General features: G+C 38.6%; 2 protein-coding genes across 7 annotated transcripts; both read right to left on the bottom strand.

Annotated features, from left to right (window-relative positions):
* Positions 1 to 1,320: 1,320 nt before the first annotated feature.
* LOC115690036 (valine--tRNA ligase, mitochondrial 1-like) lies at positions 1,321 to 13,559 on the bottom strand. Of its 5 annotated transcripts, none has more exons than XM_030616260.2 (21): positions 13,343 to 13,559; positions 13,152 to 13,217; positions 12,735 to 12,797; positions 12,362 to 12,531; positions 12,200 to 12,272; positions 11,313 to 11,378; positions 11,144 to 11,227; positions 9,875 to 9,952; positions 9,689 to 9,772; positions 9,415 to 9,494; positions 9,032 to 9,089; positions 8,656 to 8,958; positions 8,401 to 8,571; positions 6,783 to 6,982; positions 6,043 to 6,445; positions 5,124 to 5,375; positions 4,503 to 5,003; positions 4,204 to 4,310; positions 3,304 to 3,403; positions 2,660 to 2,808; positions 1,321 to 1,855 (listed from the first exon to the last, which is right to left on the bottom strand). In XM_030616260.2, exons 1-21 carry the CDS (start codon positions 13,343 to 13,345, stop codon positions 1,690 to 1,692), a joined length of 3,177 nt encoding a protein of 1,058 aa, XP_030472120.2. In that variant the 5' UTR covers positions 13,346 to 13,559; the 3' UTR covers positions 1,321 to 1,689. The 5 variants fall into 5 exon arrangements, with proteins under 5 accessions (XP_030472120.2, XP_056173822.1, XP_030472119.2 ...); XM_056317847.1 differs by having other exon boundaries at positions 13,377 to 13,559; XM_030616259.2 differs by lacking the exon at positions 13,343 to 13,559 and having other exon boundaries at positions 13,152 to 13,334.
* A 1,563-nt stretch (positions 13,560 to 15,122) lies between these two features.
* LOC115690040 (probable cinnamyl alcohol dehydrogenase 1) lies at positions 15,123 to 18,401 on the bottom strand. 2 transcript variants are annotated; one of them, XM_030616267.2, is made up of 7 exons: positions 18,266 to 18,401; positions 17,945 to 18,042; positions 17,328 to 17,441; positions 17,003 to 17,230; positions 15,882 to 16,167; positions 15,663 to 15,813; positions 15,123 to 15,589 (listed from the first exon to the last, which is right to left on the bottom strand). In XM_030616267.2, exons 2-7 carry the CDS (start codon positions 18,031 to 18,033, stop codon positions 15,393 to 15,395), a joined length of 1,065 nt encoding a protein of 354 aa, XP_030472127.1. In that variant the 5' UTR covers positions 18,034 to 18,042; positions 18,266 to 18,401; the 3' UTR covers positions 15,123 to 15,392. The 2 variants fall into 2 exon arrangements, with proteins under 2 accessions (XP_030472127.1, XP_056174052.1); XM_056318077.1 differs by lacking the exon at positions 18,266 to 18,401 and adding an exon at positions 18,142 to 18,199.
* Positions 18,402 to 20,011: the final 1,610 nt, after the last annotated feature.

Raw genomic sequence — 20,011 nt, 5'->3', positions numbered from 1 at the left:
GATGAACTTGTAAGTTTAGTTGTCAGTTGGAGATTGACATATTCTTTTGATGGATTATAAGAATTCGGATCATGTAACCAGATGAATCTTTTATCAAATATATGAATGTATATATTTCTATAACAGGTTGATTATAATTATGTTTGAGGTTGCGTTCTCTAGGTAGGAGGACGGTTGTAACATTGGCACTGTTTTTGTGGAGCTAGGGGTGTGACATCTTCATCCGTGAAACATTAGTGAGGATTTTATAAAGACAAACTATTTCTTAAACCAGCAAAACGATTTCGAGCTTGTTCTTTTAGTGAGTGTATTGTCGTTAAATAGAAAAAATTTATCCAAAAAATCATAAACCTATTATACAGCCACTAATTCAATCCTAAATTTTTCAAAATGGCCGATGTCCAAACCTTTTGACGATTTTCTAACGTAGTCCATCCGAACAATTCAGGTTGAAAATTGCTGATGCGAGTCACCAGGCCTATGCATAATCGATTTTTTGGTCAGTCTCTGCAGTCCTGGGGCCATGGAACTTCGAATATACTAGTTCATTGACAGGAGATAGTAGTCACGCTTCTTTACCGAGTTGAGGAAGCTGATTACGAGCTCCATGGTGGGTTTTGCTACACAGGCCATTAAATCGAAATATGCAATATAGTGTATTCATAATCCATGTTCTATCTGCCACGAGGAGTTCTTCTTGCTCTTGTTCTGACTTTCCTTTTTCAGGATAAAAGAAAGAAAAAGAACACTTAAACACGCCATGAGATTTCCCATCTATTTATACTGTTTCAACAACTGAGATTTAGTTCAAATATAGATTATTTATAGTGATGAGGGAAATCTTTCAGGCTTGGTCAGTTGGCCCCATGTAGGTATTGATTTATATGGAAGAATTTGATGTTCTGTTAGTCATTTGATAGGTCTGTGCAAGGGGGTTTGATTACCCGATATCGACCCAAGACCCAAGCCCGTCAACAGATAAACCATGCTACTAAAGATATCTATGCGGTTTGGTTAAATGGCCAACGCCATAGAGTCGGTCAATGAAGAAGTTCCACAAAACATTTGTTTGGAGGGAAAAAAAGTTCAGCAAAATCAGGCAGGGATTCGCAGAAGATGACTCCAATATTACTGAGAAAATAAATATCTATCAATGAGCTAATGTAGTGCAATACTTGATTGATCAGGGTGACAACCAAGCTCAGAAGATCTAAATATCTATGCCAGAGCTTGCATCGAGCGCAAATGCCTCGGCATGCCTCTTGCAATACGCTGAGAAAGATTGCAGTCCTGTGCGGACTTCGCAGTCGAAGCAAAGAATTATTTCCAATTCGATAATATTATCTATTTTTAACAGCATTCTTTCTCCTGAAATTAGGGTGAACACCTGTACAGAGTAGACCTCCAAATGCACTTCCCCCATTCGAGGAACACCTCCTCAGGGAACAAATACCCGACATGGATTCGTGCAAAAGTAATTCTTTGTGTATAAGCCACCTAAGACTGTGTACCGTACTTAAGGATACAAAAGATAACAAACCTGCAAGAAAATCTCCCGGTCCTAGCCAGGGTTTCAATACTGAATCAGCCTCACAAAATCCTTTTCCACTTTTTCGTCACATCGGGCTTCTTGTCGCGGTCACTCGGCTTTGTGGGGTAGCAAAGAATGAGAAAACCTGCCAAATTGGTTTAAGTGCATCCATTGACAGCTTCTAATCTTGAGCTCTCCTTCTGGAAAAATTCAAATTCTTGGATGAGTTTAGCCAGCTTCGCGGCATTCTCTTCCTGGATGTGAACTGGGACCTTTTGTTCATAGCCAGATGCATTGATGGTCTTCTTGAGTTTCTCTTGCTGCCTGTATAAGTAGACAGTTCACAAATTATGAGACCCAAGGCCGGCGAGCTCAGTGATCCAGGCCTTGTCTTCAAGGTTTTCATTATAAGATTATAGAGGATCAAGCTAATCATATATCCTAGAAAATGGAGTCATCTGCAGATGATTGCTTCAATTCACAAGAAAAATGAATATAACACGGACCACCTTAACTACGATGACATCAAGTGGATAGACAAGATCAAGGACAAGGGAAAACATCATGGGACTCCTCTGAGAAAATGATATATACAAAAACAAGAGGGGAAAAGAATTTAACAGCTTTCAGTAAAGTTATCAAGAGACAAGGTCAAGAAATTAACGTGGACCATCTTGATGACACCAGGTGGATAAATGAGGTCCACAACAAGGAAAAACATCATAGGACTAAAAGAATTAAATTGCTTTCGGGAAAGTTATCATGGGACAAAACCAGATTTACTCACGAGCGTTTTTGTTAGAATGTGGAATAAAGACAGAAAGAAACTTGCACATTCATTCTAAATTAAGCAGGCTGCAGACATAATGATGTACTGTACAATATTATATCTAAGCTGCTAGCAAAGGCTTTTACCGGTGCATACACTCTCCTCTCACATAACTGTGGGCCCATACATGAATGGAATAAGTGATATCCACATCACAACATAGGAGCAGGCAACACGAGTGCCTAGTAATCTCCCATGATAACAGCTTTGCCAGCAAAGTGTTGATTAGATTCAAGAACGCACATGTACAGAGAGAGAGAGAGAGAGAGAGAGAGAGAGTATATTTTCACTGGACTTACTTTTGAATCTCTTCCATCTTATTCTTGATCTTCTGACGCTCTGCTTCTGCATTAAGTTCTCCTTGAACCTTAAGATACACTTTGAGATTTTCATTCACATTCTCAAAAGCACATCTTGCTGGAGCAACGTCTTTTCCACTCAACATAACCTGTGAATCCACCAAATGAAACTTTGACTGGCCGCAGAATCATCACTTAAACTAAGGAGCAACAGCTAAAGAAAATGAGATACATAACAAAATTAACGAAGAAAAATGGAACCCAAGTTCGGTCTCGCATGGTAGGACTATAAGCAGTGTCGAGGTGTATACACTTCATCCTACTGATGAGTGAGATTTACCCTACATGTGCAGCTGATCATTCAAGAACCTTGAAGATAATCAGCAAGTAACCTTTCAATTATAATTTGAAGACTTTTGTTTTCCACAACAGACCGACTTAAGGAAAGGAGCTTGGTGGGAGTTAATAATAGCTTTTGGAACGAGATTCAAAGGATAAGAATTGGCTTCCATGACCATTTGGGTAATTTACATCACATTCTACGCCAAGCTTATTGATCCAATGCTGAATTGCATTCAAAAGGCAATAAGAACACACAAATTGCAAAAGAAAACACAACTACTTAAGAAACTAATACACTGTACCTCTAATGAAGATAAAGCAGCAAGAGTTGCAATCTCCAATTCATGGCTTTTAATGATGTTTGCTATTTCCTCACTTTGGCAATATGCATGAGCAGGTAGCCTGAGGAAAAAGTTAACTAACAGGAATAAATAAAAGAATATATGATCGCAGATATAACCACAATCTCATATAAACTGAACTTGGCAGATTTTGAGAACTCTTTCCCCAACAGGCCTGGACTATTACAAATTTACAGCATAGAAATCTAACAAAATCCACTAGAGAAATAAGATAGCTCAAATGGTATCAATGGCAAGACCCAGTGACACCTAGCAGAAACTCACATGGTGTAATCTTTCATGCAAATTGGAGTAGATGCACTGTTTCTTCCAATGAACACGACAGAAGACTCTCCATAACAATGAAAGAGAATCTCACATTGAGGTGGTCCTTCCTCAGGATATATCTGAGGAGGATGTAATACTAGCAAGCAAAATACCCCAAGTAAAGGCCTTATGCGTCCATTTCACCTTGTAAATCCTTGAATTTTGACTACTTGAAAATACCCATCAACCCAACCACATCTAATCACACCTTTGTCAAATAAAGAAAGTTCGGTTATGGGCTTTCCCTCATGTCATTATGCACAGTATCAAGCAATCAGGACTTCCAGGAGCACCCTTAACAGGTAAAAATGCCAAGGAAGGCAGACATTAACTTGTTTGCTTTAACTGGTATGTTTCTTTAGATGAGAAGGAAGATACAGGAACCAAAAGACTAAACCAAAAGCTGCATGCAATAAATTAAACAGACCCTCATTAATTTATGACTATCAAGCATGCGTCAGACATTAGCAAATGAATGATTGTATCAGCAATCAAAAATACATTGAAAACAAAAGGTTAAAAACTCATATTTACCTTTCATTCTTATGCTTTGTAAGACCCTCTGACCTTAGTGACCTAAGGGATTTTACTGTAGACTCAATGAGATCCATCTCAAGCTCCACCCTTTCATTTGTCCAGCACTAAAGCAAAACGAAAATCACAAGAATGTGACAAGGACGAAATTAACCCATTGAATTGCTAATTAAATCCATCAACTACAAGCTACCCATCAACATTTTAAATGTTTTGTAGATTACTTAGTAGAACTGCAAATGTCACAAATTAATTAAGCCGTAGGACAAACTTTTTTAAGTCAATTAACCTGGATTTACCTCTACAGGGGATGGGTAATCACACATCATAATTGATTCTTTTCTATCACCGTCCTTTGCAGAAGGCAGGCGCTGCCACAATTCTTCAGTAACAAATGGCATGAAAGGATGAAGCAACCGTAACCCAGTTTCCAAGCATAACCACAAAACTTCTTGTGAAGACTTCCTTTCAGAGGAAAATGTGGGATCCTCAGCAGCAAAGTAAGGCTTGATTGCTTCAATAAAAACATCACAGAACTGATATTGCCACCATGAATATACTGCGGTGGCTGCATCTGAAAATTCGTATGATTCAAGAGATGACATGGTTTTCAATATAGCCTTGTTCAGCACAGATATTATCCATTTGCAGCTAAATGGCATAGTTTCTGGATGTACTTCCACTGGGGGGACAAAATTGTCTCCAAGTTTGGTCATAGCAAATCGAACAGCATTCCACAATTTGTTGCACCATTGACGATATCCAACAACTCTTTGGATATCCAGATTTATTTTGTCAGACTGCAAAAGGATATAAAAGAAGTTACAGATTAATAGTTCTACAACAACAAAGGCAACAATATCAAGGCCCATACATGGTACGTTTTATATATTGGTCAATTGGGGTGGGAAAGCATAAACCTGAGCCGTATAAGATACAAGTGCGAATCGGAGAGCATCAGCACCACATTCAGCAATACCATTGGGGAAGTCTTTGACCTGTCCTGCTTTGGCAACAGTCAGTTCATTAGGGTCCAAATTGCCCTCCTCCAATCTCTTATGAAGACCTTCTAGGCTTATGCCATTAATTACTTCAAGGGGATCGATGACATTTCCTAAAGACTTTGACATCTTTCGGCCATGGGCATCACGTATCATGGGATGCAGATAAACCTGCAATGATATAATATGCATTAAGCAGCAAACAGCAAACAGCAAGCCGATACAATTACTCTTCATTTTCCTAGATGTAGAAGCTCCAAAAATTTTGAATCGTACAGCAATCAGACTAAGCGTTGACTTCCCAAATATTACTAATAAGAAGCGGGTAGTCGGTAATACCAGAAGTGGCAAAAGGAAGGGTTAGACTGACATTTGACCGAGGAAAGAATCCATCTATGCAAATATTAAAAACTTACAGTATCTGACAATGACATGTAACAAAAAACCAAGCTTGTTGGGATAAACCATTTGCATTATATATCGATGTCACTTGCAATCCTTATGCAATTGTGTTGATTTTCCTGGTCATAAAGGGAAGTAGTACGAGATAGATATTTATGAAAGTTTCAACCAACTCAAACACAAAAGAAAAGGATTATGAAATAACAACCAACACAACTCAAACCAATAAAAAAAAAAGAAAAGACACTACACATTTCTAGAGCTTTTACAGAGGACCCCATTCCAACGAAACATCAGGTTTCCAGGAAACAGACGTTCTGCCCAGAGTAAGCAAACTGAGCTATTTGGCCACTAAAAATGCAATTATCAGACATATAGCATCATATCTTTATGAGATCAATGTTAGTAATATGTCCTGCAGCCGTAGTTAACTCACCTTCCTGAAAGGTACATCTCCTCCCAGTTTAATTCCCAACATCACCATTCGGGCAACCCAGAAAAAGAGAATATCATGGCCAGTCTCAAGGACAGAAGTAGGATAAAATGTCTTCAAATCTTCTGTATCGTCTGCCCATCCGAGGACAGTCAATGGAAAAAGTCCAGCTGAAAACCAAGTATCAAGTACATCAGGATCTTGGCACAAATCAAATTTCCTCCCAGCATACTTCTTGCTGGCCTCTGTTCGAGCTTCGCTCTCATCTTTTGCAACTATCCAGTTATCATTGTACGCGCCAAGTTCCTTCAGTTCATCGTCTTCCAGAGTGACATACCACGCTGGGATCCGGTGACCCCACCACAGCTGCCTCGAGATGCACCAATCACGTATATTCTCAAGCCATCTGTGGTGTTAAGACATATCTTTAGTCGTAAATTATTGTAACAATACCGCATAAATAATGCTCAAATGTCCAAAATTAAATTGCATTATACACAAACATCAGTATAAAACCATATTCAACCAGTTATTCTCCAATAACATATACCAACTGTGCACTGGCATTCAGCTGGGCCAAAAATGAGACAGAAGAAAAAACCAGGGAAGAACATTTTCATGCTTAGCCCTTGTTTGTAGCAGCAAGCACTGGCAGCAAAATGTTGGGGAAAAGTGAAGCTTGCACATGTGCTTCCCTTATTTTATTACTATCGTCCAGAACGGTGTGGATTAAATGACAGCACCTTTTCCAATCAGCAGTATACTGTTTAGGAATAATTTCGAGCTTTCTATTCTCAGCATCCATGGCCACATCAAGAGCTTGCTTTGCCATGCCACTGCATTTCACATACCACTGTGGCTTTATTAACGGTTCCACTACATCATTGGTCCTTGAACAAAGGCCAAGCCTCATCTCATTGTTTTTAGAACCTCTATATAGTCCCTGAAAGCAAGAAATCATATACTTAAGTCACTTATGACAACAAACTACCTGAAACTGTGACATGGAGCATCAACTGGACATAGTGGAGAGAGTAAGAAGAGAATAGTCTAGGAGAATATAGTAAGCATCCATGTCAAAAAAGTGGAGAAAAGGACAGAATTTACTAGCAATGCCATATGACAGAATGCAATAACGTTCCACCAACATCACAAACAATTGGCCCATGCCTTAAGATGTGTCATAATTATGCCCACATAAAGCATGCATGATGATAAGTAAAGACCCGAGAACAAAGCAAATGGGGAAGTAGATAAGTTTGAACAATGATTATTGTTCAACAACTTGTGAACATTTGCCTTCATATTCATTCACTACAAAATATTTCACCAGCTTCCAGTCAAAATCATTTCATCTCTAGTTAAGAGTTCTTTCTTTGGATTCTTCAGAAACGTGCCTCTCCTGTGGGGCACGTGCACTCAGAGTGATGAGACATGTGAGTTCAATCTAAATAGCCAGTGGTGTCCTCCAAGAAAATTGAAAAGCTATCTGCAGTCAACCATATCATCCACCAAAGGAGGTTAAAGATGTAGTTCATGGATCAACAAACCAAGAGTTAAATAACGTATTAGTTGTTTAAGCTTCAGTCAAGTACGATGTTGCCAATCTATTTAGATTGAGAATGCAACTCAGCTCAATTGACTAGCCTTCCTTTGGCCAAAAACAAACAAATAAATAAACTCACTAACTTCCGAGCCAGCACTAAAAATATTTTAGCAGAGTTACCGAATAGAACAACTGAGGAAAAATTTATCAGCATCAGAAAGTAATCCATGTTTTCTAGAAGGAAAGCCTTGTAGGCAAATCTGGCATGACACCCATCTTGGTAACTCATGGATTAAGCTGTGCATGGTATCTTTCAGTAGGGGCTGGTGGGGTGGAGATGTTGGAAGGACACGGTTTGATGATGGAGCCAAGAGGAAAATGAAGTGACGCAAGAAAAAGATGTGGTCTGAACATGACATGGGTTTGAATTTTAATAAAAGGTAGTAAAATGCAGTCATGTTGTGGTAGTCATGGATGGGGTCAGTATGGCCACCCAATAGTGGATGGAAGTCTCAGCAATTAGTGGCCATAGCAGACATGAATTTTAAAACCTTCACACAATATTTTAAATCATAATTTAACTTATAGGGTTAAATTGAGACGTTATAGGAATGTCACAATGCTTTTCAAATCATCTAATGGTATCAAGAAGTTGAAAGACATAAATCTGATAATCAATTTGTCGGATAGGACATAACAGGCTGAAATAAAATAGAATTTGATCTTGCAAATTTATTATTGCATTAAGCATTTAAGATATGTCTACCAATCTTCATATTGCAGCAATACATCTATGGCTTCCATGGATATTTTACCTTCTCCTGCAGTGCCACAGTAATAGCTTGACGGGCCTTAAAGCGTGGCATCCCGACAAACTCTGAACCACCATTGCTGTTTATTCTCCCATCATCAGTGAAAATGTTGATAAACTCAAGATTATGACGCCTTCCAACCTCAAAATCATTTGGATCATGTGCTGGAGTGATCTGAAAATGGTGGAACAGGATATTAAAGGTGGCACATGATAACCAAAATTAAGCCTTTGAATTGCAATTGATTAAGATCTATACCTTGACAGCACCGGTCCCAAAACTTGGATCAACAAGAATTGCATCACCAATGATGGGAAGTCTTCTTCCGTTGAAGGGATTAATTGCAAATTTGCCATGCAGATGACTATACCTTTTATCATCAGGGTGAATTGCAATAGCAGTGTCACCAAGCATTGTCTCCACTCTCGTCGTCGCAACAACAATCTCTCCCAGGCCTTCCTCCAGTGGATAAGCAAATGAAGTTAAAACTCCAAATTCTACTGGATCTTCATAGCCAGGAACTTTTAGAAGCTTCCTTTCCTTGATGTCCGCATAATCTACCTACAAACAGCTGCATCCAGATAAGGGAGAGAAAGGGACAAAATAACTGCACGGTCACAAGGAAAACACTCACCTCAATGTCAGATATTGCGGTCCTTAAGATACAATCCCAATTCACAAGGCGGAGATCCCTGCAAGAATTTTATTTAAAACATGCAGATAAACAACTAAAAATTAAATATGTAAATGAAAACACACAACCTATGATTCAACCATTTAGTATTAACGTATTAGACATTGATTATCTCAGCAGTAATTTATCAAACTGATGATTATCAGCCGTCGGTATCAAGAATCTTTGTTGGGACGACTGCTTCCAATAAGAAGAAACTCATTAGCTTTTTAACCAAAAAGTCTCAAATATACTTGCGAACTATGAGTCGATAAGTAGAATACAACAGAGATCAGAAGGAGGAAAAGAGATACTGGCAACAAGGAATGCTACTTGTCAAGTACCTATAGATAAGACTCTCTTTAAACAGCCGAACAAATGCTTCAGTAACAGCTCTTGATCTTCTCTCATCCATTGTAAAGCACTAGAAATTAAAAGGAAAGAGAAATATTTCAGCGAAAATAAACATTTCCTAGTTAATAAATCATGACAAAGATAAAATGCAGATATCAATAGCAATGTCTATTAACAAGTTTTAAACTCAAGCGTACATAATACTCTCCAACTCAAAGCACTTTATCATGGGAAAGTCTAAGTTAATGAATTTGGAAGAGTTACCTCACGGGACCAATCGAGTGATGCACCCAAACGTCTTTGTTGCCTTAGTATAGTGCCACCATACTCATCCTTCCACTTCCAAACCTATTCACAACAAGAGAAAAACGAGATACACTGAGCAAAATGACTTTCACACGGACAGTGAAACAACCACCGAAGGTGAATTAGCTAGGATAATAGTTTCACCTCAGACACAAATTTCTCACGACCAATATCATGCCTAGTCAAACGACGTTCGCGCATTAGCTTCTTCTCCACAACAACCTGCAATATAGCATCCACAATCTTCCACCTTAATATCGAATGAACATCTTCAGGCTCAACCAACCACAATGTAGACCTAACGCCACGCGGTTTCTTATTTAGATGAGGGATTTAGTATGGGGAGGTTAGGGAAAGAACCTAAGTCAAAAGTTCACCAATGTCATTGCCTCAGGTAATACATGTTAGGATGCAGCATGGTCATTTCAATAATATTGCCTCACCGTAATGCTGTTAACTGCTACCATATCATCATATTTACTTGACAAATGGAAAGGATTTCAACTATCATATCTCAGACGTATCAAATGTATGGAACTACAAAATCTGTTTTATGAGGGGCAATGAAACCTTCATCTGAACCCCATATTCAGTAACTAGCCAAATTAACCACAGATCCCAGTAAAACCTGGATCTGACTCTGAATCCACAATATCTTCTGATATTCACCAGAATACTGCAGGAGGCAAGCATAAATTTTTAATGGAGCATTAAACCTAGCTTTTCATTAACCTACATTCCCCCGAGTTGATTAGATATCACTCACATGAAGTGTGAAAATGACTCGTAGCATGGCAGGTAAAAAGATAAGACGTGATTAGAACTGGTAGGAACCATAGACCAATAGAAAGCCAATTGAAACTTAAAGAATTCAAAACAATTATGGACATTCTAATTGAAGCCAACATGACAACTTTCTTCACCAATACTCACATAGTGGCAACCTCTACACAGCGTCTCAACTACCAAAATGCCACTTCGGATCAATTATTGCTACCGCACTGCAACTGTCGAACTACCACACATGATTAGACTAAGGCCATGATGGTATTCTCTTCACTTAACTAATAAAGGAAAGATTTCAGATTGACTGCTTTTAAATATACAATAGACATTTCTATGCGACAAAATGACAATCAGGCCTGATGCTAATCGTGGCAAAGGACAGGGTGAAAGTCCTGCATCCTTTGGCAAAGGGAGAACGAGTTATAAAGGTTATGGACCATGGCTGGGAAAAATAGCAATAAAAAGATAAGGTCTTGATAACAGTTTTTGGCTTTTTCTACATTGAACTATTTGTCTACCGAGTTTTTTTAAATAGGTAAAGAATTGAACAAGCGACTTTCCATGATAATCCTCAAGATCCCATTTGCTCATTTGGGGAAAAGCAAAAGAGATAAAAGGATCTCACACCTGCGTTGCAATCCCAGCATGATCCATGCCAGGCACCCACAAGGCATTATATCCAGACATTCTCTTCCAGCGAATGATCGTGTCCTGCACATGATGAAAATTCTGACATGAAGGATGTATTTAGACTTCGTTATCAAGCAAGAAGAGAATGCAGAAACAGTCACGCAACCTGTATAGCAGATGTGAGGGCATGGCCAATGTGTAGGGCCCCAGTCACATTTGGAGGGGGAAGAACCTGCATAATACGAGACATTAAGAAAAAAAAAAAGGTAAAAAGCAGTGGTCAGCCCAAAAAAGTTAGAAAAGAGGACTAAAATCTAAAGTCTAGAACTGATAAATTATAATGAGATTGTGGGCAGGTACTCTTCCAATCAAACATACAATTTTTTTCAACAGAAAAAATTTAAAATGCAGCATGATCTCCTTCTTAAGCCCATTGATACTGATACGATGGCCGTTTTAAGCATGAATTATTCGATATACACACATTATCAACAAGAAAAGCATACAAGTAGCCAATTCTTAACTCATTTCGAGATCCATGTACCATATTTAAGCAATTACAACAATAAAGAATTATACTTCGAAGAGAAAAAGCCATGAGATTAGGACATTAATAGCCAATCGAAATACGAGCAGACTACATGGAATCTTTCTAAATTTGACAGCTTTTTCCTAAAAAGTACACTTCCTACCACACTCTTACGTTGAGTAGCATTTGGTAGTGAATTAATCCATGCCAAAGTTAATCCTCTGACAATTACGCTTGCAAATAGTTTTATAAATTCGTGCTCTCAAAATAGGAAAAAGAAAAAAGAAAAGCATTGAACCATCAAAAAGCATGCATCTTTAAATGTGAAATAACAGAATAAATACTGAATATGTGAGGTCTATTTATTTGAAATTACACTACAAATTTTCCAGTAGAACCTAAACTAGTGAACAAAACTTACTGAATTGAATCTTAAGATCCCCAGTAAGATCCTCACTTAGTCACCGATACCAAGTTGCAAACAATAAGCCTTAGAAAAGTGTCCAGAAGTAGATTGTACTCACAATTACAAATGGTGGTTTTGGGCTGCTGGCATCTACCACAAAGAAGCCTGACTTCTCCCACCATGCATACCATCTAAATCAACAGGAAGTGGATCCAAAAAAAATTCTAAGAAACAATAATGATGAGAATACAGGGTAAACAAAAGAGAAGTTCATTCTTACGATTTCTCAACGGCGCTTGGATTATACTGCTTTGCCATTTGGCGGGATAGCCTCTTCTTCTCGCCAAATGGAGTCTCTGGGTCGACATAATCACCTGGATTCTCTTCACCTGTCTCTCGCTTTATACTCTTTTTTGCACTCTTTTTGGTGGCGTCAGCACCTTGTTGAGCCTTGAAAAGAAAATAAAATGAAAAGGCATCGATGTTAGTACGCATACAGAGTTTGGCATTTTCGAGACCCTATATACAGCAAATCATCAATCGCCAATATTGAAAGCTATGAGATTCAAAGCAAGTACACATAGGAGCAATTACGAATCATTGACAAGAACGATATAGTAAAAATTCTTTTAAACAGGTTTATAATAGTTTACCTTAAGTTTAGCAAGCTCTGCTTTTTCAGCAGCCTTGAGTTTCTTCAATTCCTTCTCCCTTGCCTTCAAACAAATACGAAAACGCAACACCGAATATCAAGACAGATTCCCAATGACAAAACTAATAAAAGCCCACTCAATTTGGCGAAAACCGTGACAGTTTTTCCAGTGATTCTGACCGCCTCTGCGGCATGCTATGCAAAATGGATAGGAATACATGCAGAGGGACAAGCTGATTGTTGCTTGATCTTAGTCATTCATTCAAAACTGTAAGATTCATGCACTATGATATAGCCAGACAAGCAAAACAAAATGACGTGCATTGCACCTGAGGAGGCACGAGGAATTAGATTGGAAACCAAACCAAATGAAGTCTGATGCATTAAAAAGATAATCAAATGATGCATTGACTTTAACCTTCTCTTCCTTCTTCTTTTTCCTCTCAAGGTCTTCCATGCCTTCCCGCCTGTTATCCAGTTGAGACTGCACGACCCACATCAATCCATCAATCTAATCATTACAGTTACAGAGCTGCCACTTCCACAGCTAACCAAACAACTCATACGATACGATCACATGAGCTTCCACACAAAAAGAAAAAAAAATACCATTTCGATGGTTGAGCTTCGTTTAGAAGTAGACCCAACAGCCGCCGGCCAGCAAGGGCGGCGACCGTGACTTAAAGGACACGACTCGACGGCGGCCGAGCTCGACGGAGGCGGAGGCGGAGGCGGCGGAGGCGGCGGCGCTTGTCAGGAGGGTTTGTCTCGGACACGGCTCTCTGACACTTCGATTAATTTAAGAAAGAAATTCGCAAAAACGACATGGGCAGCCTCCGGCGGGGGCGCGAAATCAGCCATTTTTCTATTTATTCGCAAAAATAAAAATTTATTTTTATCTTGTATAATTTGACACAAAGTAAGTAATTACAAATTACAAAATAATAACATCGTTCATTTTATTTCATGAGTCCAAATATATAGTGGTGTATTTTCTAATTATAATTTATAAATTTATAGATTTTAAGGAACGATTTTGATTATAACTATCATCGGAGAGCATACAGATAATAATGTAATGTAAATGTAACAGGTGTACTTGAATAATAATAAAAGAAATCATATTCCAATATTAATTTTTAAGGAAAAAGCGACAAAAAATCCCCAAGCTATACCCACCGTGATATATTTATCGTAAATTTTTTCTTATGACACACGTTTACCATCTATCAAAGTTTTGTCGAATGATATTTCAGTCAAAACAAGTTTCAACGTAATCAGATTTTTAATGGTCCTCATTAATAAAACTTTGACGAAGGGAAAATGTGTCACATAAATTGAAATTTGAGATTTTTGGTGTCATAGAAAAAATTTATGGTAAATTTATCACGATCGACATTGTTTGAGATTTTGGTGGTTTTTACCTAATTTTCATTGATACATTATAGGGTTAATACCACGAAAAACCCAAATTAGATACACTGTGACAATTTTACCCAAAACTATTTTTTTCATCATAAAAATCCAAGCAATGGTACACTTGTGACAAATCTACCCGAACTATTTTTTACCACAAAAACCCAATTGGTATACACGTAACAATTTTACCGAACTAATTTTTTAATATTATTTTTATTTTTCGAATTTTTTATTTATTTTTTATTTTTTCTTTACTTTTTTCCTTTCTCTTCAACCTCGGCGGTCGCCGGACAGACTGGCCGAGGCGGCCGACAGGTCGGCCAGCCGTGCCGGGTGAGGCTCGACCTCGCCGGCGTTAGCGAGTCGGCCTCGCCACGCACGGCGAGTCGGCCTTGCCCAACGCCGGCGAGGTCGAGCCTCGCCCGCTGACGGACCGGACCCTCGCCAAATCTGGCGAGGTTCGACCTTGTCGTTGGCCAGAGGTTGAAGAGAAAGGAAAAATAAAAAGTAAAGAAAAAATAAAAAAATTAGAAAAATAAAAAATAATATTAAAAAATTAGTTCGGGGTAAAATTGTCACATGTATACCAGTTTGGGGTTTTTGTTGGTCAAAAAAATAGTTCGGGGTAGATTTGTCACAAGTGTACCAATTTGAGGTTTTTTATGGTCAAAAAAATAGTTTGGGGTAAAATTGTCACAAATGTACCAGCTTAGGATTTTTCGTGTATTAACCCTACATTATAAAGGCAACGTTATCTTACAAAACGATTAAAAGAATGACAATGAAAGTCATTGATGTTCTGCGGTTTGACCGATTGAGTTCTTAACATTTTATTTTGCTTAATTGAGTCCTCAGCATTTTCAATTTTAGTCAATCAAGTCCCTCAATTCTTATCCTTGGAAAAAGTCGCATGGCTATGAATTCCCGAAGGAGATGCCCGAGGAGAAACCTGTAGGAGGCGAAGAAGCTATTCAAGCAGAACTTCTCAAGAAGCCAATTTTTCAGACAGTTTCTACATCATCACATAGAAAAAGTACTAGGATTCCATTACCCATTTCACTTATTTCAGCTATAGACTCACGACTATTGAAAGTACATCAGGCATAGTTTGTTTGTACACCAGTAGAGCAAGTAACAAGGTAGAGCTTGAAGCTCTCCTCCTGTCTCTGAAATTCCCACTTTTCCTCTCCATGTGATCAGCTTTGCCAGAAACAATTTCCAACTTCCCACATTGATGGTGTCACTTCAAGGAGTTCTCGATGTCAATCACGAATCGGTACTTAATATCTCTCTTGATGAGCCTCTCGAGGGCTTCATTGGCATAATCGATCGGTATCACTTCGATTTTCGGGTATATCTTCTGCGCCGCACAGAGGTCTATCATTTCTTGGATATCCTTTGTTCCTCCCGTTACGCTACCCGAAACAGTTCTCATACCTGCCAAAAGTTCATCGCGAGCAACTTAGTTCGTTCGCATATCTAGTAATCAGATTTGAGAACAAAAACATACTGAGGTTAAGGCTTGCTGGACTGAATTTGACTTCGCTCGGGAACCCAACCAATGCTAGAATGCCACCCGTCTTCAAAAGAGACATGTAAGGATCAAATGGGTGATCGCCAGCTGCCGTGTCGATTATAAAGTCTAGGGACTTAGCCACGGCCTGCATGCATTGGATTCATCAGATCACGACAGAATGTGGATAATTCCATTTTTTTTTTCCTTTTTTACCTTCATCTGCTCTTGGTCAGATGAGAGAACGAAGTGGTCAGCACCAAGCAGGCTCAGTGTTTCCTCCTTTTTGGAAATGCTTGTGCTGAACACTGTGACTTTCAGTCCAAAAGCCTTCCCAAACTTAACTGCCATGTGACCGAGCCCACCGAGTCCAATTACGCCTAGAGACTTACCGGGTTGGTTCATCTTGTGACGCATCATTGGAGTGTATACTGTGATTCCAGCACAGAGCAATGGTGCTGCTAAATCCATCGGGTAGTTTTCTGGTATCCTAAAGCAGTACCTGTCAATGAAGCACCACAATTAAGTTTCCAAATAACACCAAAAGAGAGTGTTTTTCCCAATAGAATCAGCATCCCATCTTTTTTGTTTAACAAGAATCAAATCATAGAGCCAGAAATCCCATTTTCCACGTGCTTGGGAATTTTACTTGCTTAGACCACAATTCAGCATCATTTTGTTTCTGTGAGTCTTTTTCTGACCACAAATTGCTCAAGACAAACTTCTTGCTGTAGCAACATAAGTAAAGCTATTGCAGCACACAGAGGAGACCGTACTCGATCAAAATTGAGAAAAGAGACGCCCTAAGAAAGGAAACTGGTGGCATATTCATATGCTTGACAGAACATGTAATTTCTCTATTCCCCTCAATCAATATCTCCAAGGGACATGAAATTCCTGTGACTCCATCAGATACAAGAATCGGTGAAAGCACATACATTTTGTTACCCATTTGATCTAATACTAACTATCTAACTCTATGAAACAATCTAAGTACCACTTTTTCCATTCTTGAGATGGTTTATTAAAAAGAAAAAATTTCTCTTTGCATTTATTGAACTCAATTCTCCATTCAATTGTAATCGGATACACAGGACTTAGAGACTCTCCAGAGTAGTTATAGAAAGTATCTTTATACCTTTCCACAAGATGCAATTGATGCCTAAAATGCCATCCTCACTGTCCTATGCACTATACCACTACTGGCCACAATCAGAATAAGAAGAAAATTAGCAGAGAAGAACCCATGATTTGAAATCTTTTTTCAGCCAGCATGATTTAGAATTCTTGCACAGTGTAAAATGCTGTCTAATAACATTGTGTCATAAAGCAATTACCTTTCATGAACGACAATGTGACCAGAATATCCTCCCTTTGTGACCGTACCGTCCGTATCAATTCCGTCAAAAGTCAAAACTACCTTTTCGCATTGGACTTCTAGCCCGTCATTGCAATACTCGCACTCTCTGCATGAGTTGACATAAGTTCCCACACCTACATGATCACCGACTTTGAAGCGTCGGACACTGGAGCCAACCTCTTTCACAATTCCAACTATCTCATGCCTGAATCAATCAGAAAATCATTTGCAAATTTTGTTCAGAGAATTATGAGGAGGGTGCTGAGAAAAAAGAGTAACATTCAAGTTCCGCTGCATCCTACCCTGGCACCAGAGGATACTTGGAGTGTCCTTGCACATTCCTAGTCCAAGCAACATCAGCATAGCACACTCCACAGTGCGTGATCCTAATCGAGACGTCATCGCTTCTCACGGCCCTAAAGAGGTAATTCCCAAACAGGTGAGCATCTAATCAAGTGACTAATCAGACTCGGGTACCTTTTTTTCTCAATTTTCAGATCATTAAACTAGGCTTGACCTACGATTATCGAGAAAACAAGAAACGAGAAATGAGAAAAAGAAAAATTCCATGACTATAAGCATTTGACTATATGGTACATACAACCTAAAATGCTCAGAAAGGCGGCTGGTACAGGATCCTCACGTCTGCCATGAAATTCTGAGGAACCCGTTACCAATTATTCTCAACCCAGAATTTAGAGCATACACAACAAAAGAAAGAAAGCAAAATGAAATGGTTTGGTCGATGTGGAGATTTAAGATAAATGACACGCATCAACAACTGTTTCGCATTACAGGGGAGAAGATAAGACCTGACAACACCGTACCGAGACTCTCACATGAACGAACACTTCAACAGAAATCGAAGAGGATAAAAAGCCAACGAATTTAACACAGAATGATAAAAGACAGGCAATACCTGCGGCTGAATTTGTAGGGGGAGAGAAACCCAGAAGGGTCTCGGGCAGCCCAACCAAGGCAGTCCTCCTTCGCACCCTCCGAGCTCATCTTCTGTAACTGCACCCAGCGAAGCAAATCACACGACCCCTCAGCGTGCGATCACGTAACCAGATAAGACAGATCCATCAAACAACAAGAAGAGAAAGGGAACAGAACTTGAAGGCGAGTGTGCCCAAGATCAGAGACTCGACAAGTTATCACTCATTGACCCACTCACTCGCACACCCCACACACACCCACACACAACCCCACAGAGAGAGAGAGAGAGAGAGAGAGAGACCCAGTTGCGGAAATGAAGATTGAAAGAGGTTAAGCGGCGCCGGATGCGGAAGCGCGAAGAGGGTGATGAGCAGCAGAGCCTGAAGATGGAGGCCCTGCGAAGAAGGCTTCGTCGGCCTTTTCCAAGATAGCTGCGAAGTATATCCGATTCATTTATATAGTCGTGGGAAATAGTTGGAAAATTTGAAATAAGGACAAGAAATAGGATTCTTTTCCTCAAAGGTTTAATACCACGAAAAATATCAAATTCGTACATGAGTAATAAATTTACTTCAAATTAATTTTTTGATCACCAAAAACTCAAAATTAGTACATCTGTAATAATTTTACTCTCCAATAGTTTCCATTAAATTTTACTGTCAAATTTCTGAGTCGATGATACGTGATAGTTGATAGGTATATCAATTTAGGGTTTTACACTCCGTTTGTCATGGGTGGACCAGTTTGTAATTTTTTGGGATATTAATTCAATTTAATGGAGGGTAAATTTGTCATAAATGTATCAGTATGGGGTTTTTGGCGGTCAAAAAATTAGTTTGGGGTAAATTTGTTACAAGTGTACCAATTTGAGATTTTTCGCGGTCAAAAAATTAGTTTTGAGTAAATTTATCACGAGTGTATCAGTTTGGAGTTTTCCGTTGTATTAACCATTCCTAAAAAGAGGATTCCGACCGGATTTTATTTTAAATAAGGGTCGGATGGCCAATTTAATCTCAAATAAGGGTTTTAATCTGTTCGCCGGCCAGGGGACTAGCTTGCTATTAATGAAATAATCATTTTCTAAAGTCGCGTAAAAACTCGAGTTACTTCTGATACCCGGCGATTTTGGACAACAATATTGAAGGAGATTTTATTGTCGCAGAATTTTCATTGGATCGTCAGAAAATTGATTATATAAAATGGAGTCTGAAATAAACATTTAAGTTTGCTTTTGGCATTGAAAAGAAAACATAAAGGGAAAATGTTGAGTACAGTTTTAGTTCGTGAGTTTCTATGATGCATAGGATCTAGTCTTCTAACTTTCATTTTATACGCTCGAATCTCTTATCATTTTCCACTTGTGCAAATTGGTCTTCCAAGTTTTTTTTTTTTCAGTCAAGTCATTTAACGCTGTTGACTCGTGCAATCAAATGCTTCATCTACCCATAATAACAAACATTATCGAATTTCGTTTTTTATTAGCAGTTAATTTTTCGCTCATTTGGCACCACCTTAGTATTGTGTGACATTTTTCTACCTCAATGACAATACTACGTCATTAATTACTACGACGCATTTGGTAGGAGCAATTCACTAAATGATTTGATTGCACAGATCGAGAAAGTTAGAAGACTCGATTGAACAAAAAAAAAAGTAAAGACAACCAAATTGTACCAAACACCACAACTTAGAGGACTAAAATTATATTAAATTCTAATGGCAAACAAAATTTAATATTTCCCCGCTCCAATAACTGGCTTTGACGTAACCAATGTAACATTTCAAAAGTTGAGGCCTTATGCAATAATATTAAAAAAAGAAAGTATGAGTTGGATAGAAAAGGACAACAGCTATTAAAATTAAACAATCTTTTTCAAGTCTCATTCAGAACTTGTTACTCCTACCTTACCATTTTGACCCTTTTGAAATTGGAACTTGAAGATCACTGGCTTCGACATAACCAACTCCAAGAGTCAAGGCCTTACGCAAATATAGTATATAGAAATGAAAGATAGAGTTGAGAAGGAAGGGACAATAGCTGTTAAAT

Source organism: Syzygium oleosum, unplaced genomic scaffold, assembly GCF_021117445.2.
Source record: "Syzygium oleosum isolate NSW1041296 unplaced genomic scaffold, Sole_v2.1 Sole_v2.14, whole genome shotgun sequence".
Taxonomy (NCBI): Eukaryota; Viridiplantae; Streptophyta; class Magnoliopsida; order Myrtales; family Myrtaceae; genus Syzygium; species Syzygium oleosum.
This window is presented reverse-complemented; position numbering and strand designations above follow the sequence as displayed.

Coding starts and splice junctions, on each gene's coding strand:
- LOC115690036 (XM_030616259.2), bottom strand. CDS start 13,232: ATGTGGGTCGTGCAGTCTCAACTGGATAACAGGCGGGAAGGCATGGAA. Junction 12,798..13,151: donor AAAAGAAGAAGGAAGAGAAG/GTTAAAGTCAAT, acceptor ATTTGTTTGAAG/GCAAGGGAGAAGGAATTGAA. Junction 8,959..9,031: donor CCGCAATATCTGACATTGAG/GTGAGTGTTTTC, acceptor AGCTGTTTGTAG/GTAGATTATGCGGACATCAA.
- LOC115690040 (XM_030616267.2), bottom strand. CDS start 18,033: ATGAGCTCGGAGGGTGCGAAGGAGGACTGCCTTGGTTGGGCTGCCCGA. Junction 16,168..17,002: donor CACATTGTCGTTCATGAAAG/GTAATTGCTTTA, acceptor CTTCATTGACAG/GTACTGCTTTAGGATACCAG. Junction 15,814..15,881: donor CTGACCAAGAGCAGATGAAG/GTAAAAAAGGAA, acceptor CAATGCATGCAG/GCCGTGGCTAAGTCCCTAGA.